Raw genomic sequence first — 11722 nt, forward strand, 5'->3', positions numbered from 1 at the left:
GACACAAGACAAAAGACAACCACAAAGAGGCGTAGAATTGCCATCAAGAGAACAAAACATTTCATGTCATCTTGGGCTCTGAGATGTTTTGTCACTATAAACAAAATGACTAGTCAATGAAGTAACTGGCAGATTGATTGATAATAAAACTATTTTTAGTTGCGGCCCTGAGTAAGTCAAATATAATGAATGAACAATGAATAAAGCAAAAGATCATTTTAAAAGACACCCACCTCGTCAGTCGTATTTATTTCTGCCCTTCGTCCTGCTGAGACGCTCAGAACTGAAATCTGATCCACGTATACACAATGTTCACACATCTGTCGAGTAGGACTGTTTGCATGTTGCAAAACCAATGCACATACTTTCTATACGGTTCATTTCTGCAGGCAAATTTCCTTGTCACATTCTACTTTCCCAAGGACACAAAGTGTTAACACCTGCTTCAACTTGACAACTGAAACATTAACAGTTGATTCATTCATTCATTTTGTCTTCTCATTTTGTGTCTTTTTTGTTCATTTTATGTCTTTTTTTAGTCATTTTGTGTCTTTTTGGGTCATTTTGTGTCTTTTTTGGTCATTTTTGGTCATTTTGTCTTCTCATTTTGTGTCTCTTTTGGTCATTTTGTGTCTTTTTTTAGTCATTTTGTGTCTTTTTTGGTCATTCTGTGTCTTTTTTTAAGTAATTTAGTTTTTTCTGTCTTTTTTGTCATTTTGTGTCTTTTTGTCATTTTGTGTCTTTTTTTTAGTAATTTTGTGTCTTTTTTTGGTCATTCTGTATCTTTTTTTAGTGATTTAGTTTTTTTCTGTCGTTTTGCGTCTGTTTTTGTAATTTTGTGTCTTCATTTGGTCATTGTGATAGTCCCCCAGGTAATTTGAGTTTGAGACCCCTGGTTTAGACCCATGTTGTGCATCAAAGGGTTAACTGGATACAGAAAAACCTGCTTTCCATCCTGTAATACCCAGAGAAGGCCACCAGATGTCAGCATTTACCTTAAAAAATATTTCTGATCTGCTCTCAATCATTATTTAATCTATAAATCCATCACTTCTTCATTATAAGTCAGTGTGTGTAAAATATAATTTGTCCCGACAGAAGATCTGTCACTTCCTTGTTATAAAGAGGACTATTCACCCTGTGAGGCTCTTTACTGAAATGTCTTCTCTGGAGGAACAAAGCTTTCTTTTTTTTTCTATTGAACTGCATTATGGGAAATGTAGGATGAATCTTGGGCCACAGAGGAGTCTAAAGATCAGGATGTCTCTGCCAGTTCTGAACCGGTTTTCACTCGTCTTCTTGTAATCTGTCTCTTGTGAGTCCTCTGATTTTACGGAAGTCCATAAGTAGATAATTCAATTTTATAGTCTCAACTCACCATGAAAGGATAATGAGACGCACCATCATCTCGCTTATTTTTTGTTGTTTCAGAGTCTCTTTGTAGGCGGGACTCATCTCTCTGTGGACACTATGTGTCTGTTGTTCTTCTGTGTCTTTTTGTGGCTGTCTTTTGACTTTTTGTAGTTGTCTTGTGTCTCTTTTTGTTTGTTTTCCCGTCTCTTTGTGGCAACTCTATGCCTCTTTGGGGTTGTCTTGTGTCTCTTTATGGTCATTTATGTCTCCGTTGGTTGTCTTGTGTCTCCTTGTGTTTGTTTTTGTGTCTCTTTATGACATTTATACGTCTCTTTGCGCTTGTCTTTTGTCTTGTTGTGGTTGTCTTGTGTCGCTTTGTGGTTGTGTTTTGTTTTGTTATTGCCATTTATATCTCTTTATAGTTTTATAGTTTTGTCTCTTTGTGGTCACTGTATGTTTCTCTGTGGTTGCTTTTTGTCTCTTTATGGTAATTTCATGTCTCTTTGTGGTTGTCTTTTGTTTTTTTGTGGCCACTGTGTTTCTATTTGTGAGTTTTTTGTGTCTTGTTGTGACAGTTTTATGTCTCCATGATTGTCTTTTTTTCAGGGTATTTTATTGTATGGAGGTTTTTTTAAGACATGCATGAATGTTTTTTTGTGTGTGTTTTGTATTTTTTGTGTTTATTATTGAATTTTGCAGTTTGCAGTCAGCATTTTTAATGCAATCTTTTGTGTTTCATGTTTTTTGTGATTTTTCTGTGTTTTTTGTAATTTTTTGTGTTTCTTGTGTGTTTTTATGTGTGTTTTGTATTTTTTTATTTTTTTTTACATCTGTTTATTTTTATTTGATTGTGTTTTTGAGTGTTTTTCATCTATGTTTTTTGGAATTTTTGTGTGTTTTATGTTTTTTGTGTGTGTGCGTGTGTGCGTGCGTGCGTGTGTGTGCGTGCGTGCTCGTGCGTGTGTTTTGTATTTTTTGTGTCTGTTTTGTGTTTAAAACGTTGATCCAGTAAGTCAAAATGACAAAATAATAATCAGGTGAGGTTGTGCTGAAAAATATGAAATCAGCATGGAATGACAAACTTTTTTTTTTTTTTTAAGTCATTCATACCAAACTCCAAAGGGTTAAAACGGCTTCAGTTTTGACTGATGCTTGTGAGAAAACTACCAGTGCTTCCTCCACCTCTGTACATGCGCATACATATCCACAGGGGGAGTTTCCTGTTATCCTGAGCAGCACAAGGGGAGGAGTGAGGAAGGAGGAGGAGGAGGACGAGGAGGAGGGAAAGTGGGAGGAGAGGAGAGAAGGAATGTCCGAGCCGGGGCATTGTGTTTGGTTATCGCACAACCAGAGAGAGAGAGAGGAGGAGGAGGAGGAGGGGAGAGGAGACTGCTGGGAAGTAGAAACCCTCTCAGAAGGAGGTGTGACTCAGCCGTGGACGCAGGAGCAGCTCCTTCACGTGTGGAAGGAGAATCGAGGATCACTCAGACCAGTTTATTTATTCCAGCAGGACTTTTAAACAGCTTCAAACTCTCTTCAGATGCTCGGAAATCTGATCTACCGAGTTAAAGATCAGCTGAAAGTCTGTGATCTGAGTCCGGATCGACTGATTCGACACCTGATTGGTCGAGTCTGATTGACTGCCTGGATTCTCCTAATTGACTAATTGGAAGTTTTAAGCGCCTGATCGACAGGTGAGTGGGTGGAGGTGAGGATGAGCGCTGCAGCAGCAGGAGAGCTGGTGTGTGAAGGCTGGCTCAGGAAGTCTCCGCCAGAGAAGAAGCTGCGCCGATATGTGAGTACTTCAATTTTAATTTGAGCTTTTATTAACAATAAATCTTAAAGAAGTATCTGTTGGCCTGTCGGAGTTAACAGTGAGTGGTTTCTTTTACACGCTGACATGCAGCTACAGAGCAGAGTTTTAATTAAGCCTGAAGATTATCTGTCGGTTTCATCACTGTTTACTCTCTGAGTCATAAAGTTATGATCATAAAGTCATTAAACATTCTGCTGCTTCCGCTGGACACAAAGTGATCTGACACAGTGTTAAAAAAATACATTTAAAAAAACTGTTGTTTTTACAGTAAAAATACACAAAAAAACTTGTTTTTAGGATAAAAAACAACAACAAAAACACTGTTGTTTTTACTGTAAAAAAAAGAAAACAACAACTTGTTTTTACTGTAAAAAAACAAAACAACTGTTGTTTTTACGGTAAAAAAAACTTGTTTTTACAGAAAAAAACAACTGTTGTTTTTACGGTACGGTAAAAAAACAACAAAAAAACAACTGTTGTTTTATGGTAAAAAAACAAAACAGCAGCTGTGGTTTCCAATATAAATTACTCAGCCTGCCTGTAATACAAGCAAACTATAGTAAAAACAGGAAATTAAAAATATAGATAATTAAATAAAGTTACTGAATTGAACAATATATTAATTTATAGACATTTTCTATTCATGAATTTATTTGAAGGGTTGAGATTTTGTTTTTTTTATTTATTTTTAGAAATTGGGTATATTTATCGACTCTGGTGTCAATCAACCAAAATCATATTTTTTTATTTTTATTTTAAGAAAAGGAATAAGAGTTTAATTCATATCTAATTATTAAATTTATTCAAATCATTATGTGGTGATTTTTTTGAGGATCTGACCCACACAACGTTTTTTCTTCAGCCTGTAAAATAAGATTTTTCAACTGTAACTTGATTCAGGCAGCATTTTTGCTTCTTTTTTTTGTGTTGAACAAACATTGCGCCACATTGCGTTACTTTACTTTTGCACATATGTACCTGATGTACTTATATATGTGATATTATGTAAGTCACATATAAAGTTGGCTTTTATTTTCACACTGGACATGAACAGCTGTTTCGTGGTTCAAAGTCGATCCTTCCAACTCAAACTGTTCACGTTGCCGACTTTGTCACTCTTTATACTACATTACATACATACATATATACATACATACATTATCTGACTTCTGCCCTTGCTCCCATCACAATTACTACCACAACTACTTGAGGTCGCAAACGAAAAAGGAATAGCAGTAGCGGTAGTGGCGGTAGTAGCGGTAGCAGCAGCAGTGGTAGCAATAGCGGTAGCAATAGCGGTAGCAGTAGCGGTAGCAGTAGCGGTAATAGCGGTAGCAGTAGCGGTAGCAGCAGTAGCAGTAGCGGTAGCAGCGGTAATAGCGGTTGCAGTAGCGGTAGCAGCAGTAGCGGTAGCAATAGCGATAGCAGTAGCAGCAGCCGTAGCAGCGGTAGTAGCAGTAGCATTAGTAGCAGTGGTAGTAGCGGTAGCAGCGGTAGCAGTGGTAGTAGTAGTGGTAGTGGTAGTGGTGGTGGTAGTAGTAGCAGTAGTAGCAGTGGCAGTGGTAGTGGTATTAGTAGTATTAGTGGTAATAGCGGTAGCAGCGGTAGTAGCGGTAGTAGTAGCAGTAGTAATAGCAGTAGTAGTAGTAGCAGTAGTAGTAGCAATAGTAGCAGCAGTAGTAGTAGTAGCAGCAGTAGTAGTAGTCGCAGCAATAGTAGCAGTAGTAGTAGTAGCAGTAGTAGTAGTAGCAGTAGTAGTAGCAGCAGTAGTAGCAGCAATAGTAGCAGTAGTAGTAGTAGCAGCAGTAGTAGTAGTAGCAGTAGTAGTAGTAGCAGTAGTAGTAGCAGCAGTAGTAGTAGTAGTAGCAGCAATAGTAGCAGTAGTAGTAGTATTAAGCTGCTTGTACAAACCACTCATGTCGTTTTTTGAGGATGGTATCTGATTTTTAGATGCCAAAGGAAACAACTTTTTCATCTTTACTAATGTTTTTATAGGTTCGCCAGTTAAAATCAGTTGTTTGTCTCAAAGAAATGAAGATAAAAACGTACCGATTTTTATTGATGATTATGTGTCCTGAATGGAACCAGACACAAACTGCAGCTTGTTCTCTATGTATGTATGTATGTGTGTGTGTGTGTGTGTGTGTGTGTGTGTATGTATGTATGTTTGTATGTATGTATGTATGTATGTATGTATGTATGTATGTGTGTGTGTGTGTATGTATGTACTGTATGTGTCCCAGTGTGTGAGGAAAGGTGACTTTATTGTTAATTTTTCAGGGTAAAAGTATTAATTTAATCTGCTGATTCTTAGATAGATAGATAGATAGATAGATAGATAGATAGATAGATAGATAGATAGATAGATAGATAAAATGTTTTATATTTATACACCAGAATCAAATAAATTCAGGAACATTCAGGAACAAGCTGTTTGTCCAGCAGCAGCATGGCTAACTTTCCAGTAAAGAAGCAGCTTAGGCAGTTATTCACACACACACACACACACACACACGCTGCATATCTGGCATGCCTTGCCAGTGAGTTGAGCTAATCTCGTCTCTCCTCGACATATTTTCCTTAATCGTTGGTTCTTTTTTCCCTCCAGAGGAAACTTTCCTCTGTTGTCTGTTTTTAAAGCAAACCTCTCCGACTCTTTCTCTTTCATTCATTTACTCTCTCTTCCTGTTTTTTATCACTTATTTGTCTGAGTCAGTGTGTGTGTGTGTGTGTGTGTGAGAGTGGAAAGTGAAGGTGGAACAAATGGGTCAGAAGAAAAGTTGAATTGTTTACTGCGACTGTCTGAAACAGCAACTTTTATGTGGATCAAGTAAATGGAGAACTAAAACTTCCATGATCAAAAATAAATGTATAAAAAAAATGACTCACTAAATAAATATTCCTTTAAATGCATCCAAAAATACTCTTAAGGCATTAATTAATCAATCAAATGTTACAAAAATATTTTTTCTGTTTTATTTTGCTTTTATATATTTTATATTTATTTATTCACTATCGAATTTCATTGATTTATGTAATGTGCATTTGCATTTCTAGCAAAACAGAAATAACTACATTTAAAGATAATTACATTAATAAACAAAATGCTAAATTTAATAGGAAATTTTGAATTTTGATTTGATTTTTTTACAATTGTAAATAAATAAAAATATAGTTTTATTATTGTGTTTATTTAGCTTTGTATAGATCCTCTGTTTTTTAAATTATACAGAAATAAATCCATTAAGAAAAAAAATAATTTAATGAGAAGGAGATACAATTTATTATATTTATACAAAGGTAAATAAAAAATAAATACATTTAAAAATTAAGAAATAAAATACAACATTAAATTGTAAAGTAAATAAATAAATATTCACAGTATAATATTTTTTTTACCAATTCATATAAAATCAAATGCTCTTGTGTTTATTTACCTTTAATTATACAAAATAAATACATCTAAAAAAATAATAAATTAATGAAAATGCTAAAATGTAATTGGAAGTAGTTATAATTTTACAATTTATTTTATTTATACAAAGGTTAATGATAAATACATTTTAGGAATGAATAAATTAATACATTAAATGCTCAATTTAAAGTGGAAGTAATTGCATTTTTACCATTTATTGAATTTATACAAAGGTAAATAAAACAAAAGTATTCATTTTTGACACATTTTTTCAATTAATTAATGCAATAAGTGCATAAAAAGGCATATTAATATATTAATTGAGTCATTTATGTGAATTATTAATATTATTAAAGTGCGTTCTTCCTCTCATAAAATGATAATGCATGCTGACACAATGGCTGTAAAAACTGATGAATAAATAAAAACTCTTAATGGAGGACACCATTACCCATAATCCACCTGGGCTGACATCAGGAAACTAAATGTCGTCCAAGCAGCAAAAGTAGAAAATAAGAGCAGAGAGACCGAGAGAAGAGCTCATGGTGGTATATACAGCCCAGTGTGTACACACACACACACCATCTGACCAGCTGTGTGTACTGTCAACACACACACACACACACACACACACACAGGGAGCAGCCTGTAATGGCTGCAGCAGGCCGAGTGTGTGTTCATGTGTTCGAGTATCAGGCCAGAGTTCGTACCTCATCATACGTACACTCCCTGTTCTCTGAGTGTGTGTGTGTGTGTGTGTGTGTGTGTGTGTGTGTGTGTGTTATGTAATGAACTAATCGCTCTCAGCTGGGCCGGGCTGGAGGAGGAGGCCTCCCTGAAGATTTGGAAGATTTGGAACACACACACACACACACACACACACACACACACACACATGGACTGGAACAAAACCAAGCAGAATGAAATATTCTGCAACCTTCAGTACAATAACACACACACACACACACACACACACACACACATACAGGTCAGGCACAGTTTAATGAAAGCTGTATCTGTGCAGCAGTGTGGAAACCTGAAAAACAGTGAAACACGTTCACAAAGAGAGCTAAAGAGATTATTGGTGCTCAATAAAAAGTCCCAGTGATGTTGTTCTCCATCAGGAACAGTAACAGACTACATCCTGGTACTTTACCCTCGTGTCACGCCCACGCCACCTTTTTTTCAGTGAAAGCAGCCCCTCTGATAGGGTTTGTCCACTGGGGGCAGTGCCCGGCCGGTGCACCATAGTATTGAATGGTTGTTTGGTTTTCCACCGCCAAAGAACGGGCTCCCAGTTGGGAAAACTGGTTCCACAGCGGCACCAACTCTGCCTGGTCTTGAACCGTGAACAGCTACATCAGGGACTAGGGGGCGGGGCTAGGGCTGAGCCGGGGGTGGAGCTATCTGACTAACAAGAACAACTCGGCCCGTTCAAAGAGAACAACTAAAACGTGTATTATTAATTTTTTTGATTTGTTTAACTACAATGTGATTGATATGGGCTAGTGTGCTAACCCCAGCGGCCAATCGATAGCGTGCTAACGTTAGCAGGCTAGAAAGACCAAGACCAACTCGGGGCTGTTGAGTGAGACCAACTAAAACATGCTTCATTCATTTATTTGATTTGTTTAACAGCAATGTGATTGATACGGGCGATCACAGCGAGTTAGCTGGCGATCGATAGCGTGCTAGCGTTAGAAGGCTAGAAAGACCAAGACCAACTTGGGGCCGTTGAGCAAGACCAACTAAAACGTGCTTTATCCATTTATTTGATTTATTTAACAGCAATGTGATTGATACAGGCTAGCACTAGCGTGCTATTGTTAGCGGCCAATCGAGAGCGTGCTAGTGTTAGCGGGCTAGCAGGACCAAGACCAACTCGGGGCTTTTGAGCGAGACCAACTAAAACATGCTTTATTCATTTATTTGATTTGTTTAACAGCAATGTGATTGATACGGCGATCATAGCGAGTTAACGTTAGCTGGCGATCGATAGCGTGCTAGTGTTAGCAGGCTAGCAAGACCAAGACCAACTCGGAGTCGTTGAGCGACCAACTTAAACGTGTATCATTGATTTGTTTGATTTGTTTAATATTATGTATTTTCTTTGTTTTTTTAAAACATAGAATTTACTGTAATTTAACATTCAAGACCATTAAGCAGTTAAATAACACTGTAAAAAAGTTTATAAATATTTGTCATATAAGAAATTTACCTTTCTATTTCATGGCATTTACAGATGAAAAACAAACAAGAAAACGCTGTAAAAAATCCAGTAATTTTTGTAATTTTTAATTAATTAATTTTTTTACAGTGTAGTGATGTATGCCTGCTCGTATGTTTCTCTGTTGTTCAATTAAATCACTTGTTTGGAACTAAATATTGTTTAAATGACCACAAGGTGGGAAAAAAAAGTGTTGAAACAAAAGTGAAAGCTTCTTTAATTTAATTTCAGTTCCTTCACGGTGTTTCCAGTGAAAGGTGATAATGAAAGTGTTGCTGTGTGGAGGAGGAACAGATCTGTAAATGAGGAACGAGTCGGTGGACGGCTGCTGCTCGTCTCTGCTGTTAATTTTGGTTTGGAGGCAGGAAGGAGGAAGTGTTATTTTAGAGCCATTGTGGCCTTTTCCTGCCGGGGTCAGAGGTCACCGGAGGAAACAAACGAGAGAGAGAAAAGGAGGAGAAGAGATAAGAGAAAGTGTTATTTAAAGCGTCTCAATGTGGATCATGAAGATAACAATTATCACTTTGTGCAGCGTTTCTGAAACGTAAATAAAAGAAAATGTCATAATTTGCTAATTATTTGTGGCATAAATTAAATTAAAAACTGAACAAAGAGAAAATATTTCATGTTTAAACTCAGAAACTTTTGATTTTGTAAATACACAATTTTTTTTATACAATAAAATTTTAGTTTATTAACAGTCTCCAAACATTTTTGGAGTCAAAGTTGTAAAGTGAAAGTAAATAAATGTATTATATTTATTGATTAATACAAATTTAAATAATCTGATATTTCTGTTTTAATATACTTCTATAAAAACGTATCTTGTTTATATCCCTTCCATTTTTATTTAGAAATGTATCAATTTCTGTTATTATTTATTATTTCTATTAATTTTTATGATTATAGAAGTAAAGCAAGCAATAAATGCATTTAAAATGCATAAATCAATAATAGATTGAATATCTACTCAGGAAATTTAAACAATAAATTAAATTGATAAATTAAAAGAGAAAAATGTATTTATGTAAGAATTTGTCAATTGATCTATGCCATGGGTGAATTTAAAGGCATATGGATGCATTAATTGAGTAATTTATTTGTATTAATACATTTTATTTTATTTTATTTTATTTTATTTATTTATTTAATTATTTTTTATTACATTTTTTTATTAAATTTAATTGATTTAATTAATGAATAAAGAAGACACAAAATGACCAATATATACAACAACGCCATTACTTACTACTAATAATCAATAATTCTGAGGTTATTGAGGTGTCTTACTGGTTGTATAATAAGGCCATGCAGAATAAGGCATTAATAACTACTGAATAATGACTAATTAAGGGCCAATATGTTACTTATTTACATGCTAATAAGCAACTAATGAATGTTGAATATGTGTTCCTTAATATAAAATGTTATGATATGATATTTTGGTGAACTTGTCCTTTAATTAGAAGGCGAAAGCAGAATGTTTCTGCTTGTTGCTGCCTGAAGACGACTGATCATCAAACACACACACATCCACTAACATCTCCTACCAGCATTTCCTGTTCAGAGACTTCCTCTTCCTGTCTGTGTTTGGAGAGGAGTGTGTGTGTGTGTGTGTGTGTGTGTGTGTGTGTGTGTGTGTGTGTGTATGTGTGTGTGTGTGTGTGTGTGTGTGTGTGTGTGAGAGAGAGACTTTGATCATAAACACACACTCTGAGGAGGAAGGCTCTGGAGTCACGTTGTGTTGTTGAGAAACGTAATTAAACGGATCGGAAGAGATGGATTTGGGGTTTTTTTTTGGGGGGGGGGGACTGGTGGAAACTTACTGGCTTACACACACACACATACAGACACACACACACACACATGCAGATACACACATATAGACACAAAGACACACACACACACAGACGCACGCACACACGCACACACACAAACACAGACACACACACACATAAAGACACAAAACCAGACAGACAGACAGACACACACACTCACACACACACATACACACAGATGCACACACACACACACAAACACACAGACACACACATATAGACACACACACACACACACACATACAGACACACACACACACTCTCTCTCTCTCTCTCTCTCTCTCTCACACACAAATTGTATTTAGCCACATACTTAAAGAAAAGAACAATGCTTCAAGTCTCTTTTCTTCATCATTTTTTTAGATCATTGGGTAGATAAGAAGTGTGTGTGTTTGAGTGTGTATGCATGTGTGTGTGTGTGTGTGTGTGTTTGTGTGTGTATGCACGTGTGTGTGTGCACATGCTCTTATTGAATTAAAATCCTTCTTCATGCTCTGTTTCGCACGTTTAAATAATCATGATGTGTTTTTTGCACACACACTTCCTACACACACACACACACACACACACACACTTACGGTGAGTCATGCCTGAAATATGAGGTGTCATCTCGTGGACCACTCATGGGAGATGGACCCTACCCATAATGCTCAAAACCTGAGAGAAGTGTCAAACATTTAGCAAATTCTGTGTGTGTGTGTGTGTGTGTGTGTGTGTGTGTGTGATGTTTAGTTAACATTCATGTGCACTGGAGTGTAAAACTTGTGACATGGGAGAGCGACACCAGAGTTGAAGGAAACATTATTTCAACACTTTCTACCTGCAGAAAAACACTTTTTATTCTAAACGTATTTAACACAATATACCATTATCTTTAATATGTTAACATCATAACAAAACAAACAAATCATGTGGTTCAGCTGGTTCAAGACTAGAATAATAACTAGAAAATGTCCTCTAAAAAACGATATGACCTATCGAAACGTGGATTAATACACCGATACACAAGACTTGTGTCTACTGTTTAAAGTTTAAATGGAGTCTCGAGGTGAAATTATGCCGGAGAAGTAGAC

The 11722-nt window shown here is 36.2% G+C and overlaps 2 protein-coding genes across 2 annotated transcripts in view; both read left to right on the plus strand.

Moving 5' to 3' along the window:
• The window catches only part of LOC131990124 (zinc finger protein 721-like), a 463174-nt gene that overhangs the window by 204262 nt on the left and 247190 nt on the right, over positions 1–11722 (plus strand). The gene's annotated exons all lie outside the window — the stretch shown is intronic.
• Positions 2638–11722, plus strand: part of LOC131989476 (GRB2-associated-binding protein 1-like) — a 26893-nt gene continuing 17808 nt past the window's right edge. The window contains exon 1 of the mRNA XM_059354711.1: positions 2638–3148. Within this exon, the coding sequence (XP_059210694.1) occupies positions 3068–3148 (81 nt within the window). The 5' untranslated portion in view covers positions 2638–3067. The remainder of the gene's footprint in view (positions 3149–11722) is intronic.

Source organism: Centropristis striata, chromosome 17 (genome assembly GCF_030273125.1).
Source record: "Centropristis striata isolate RG_2023a ecotype Rhode Island chromosome 17, C.striata_1.0, whole genome shotgun sequence".
In the NCBI taxonomy this organism is placed as follows: Eukaryota; Metazoa; Chordata; class Actinopteri; order Perciformes; family Serranidae; genus Centropristis; species Centropristis striata.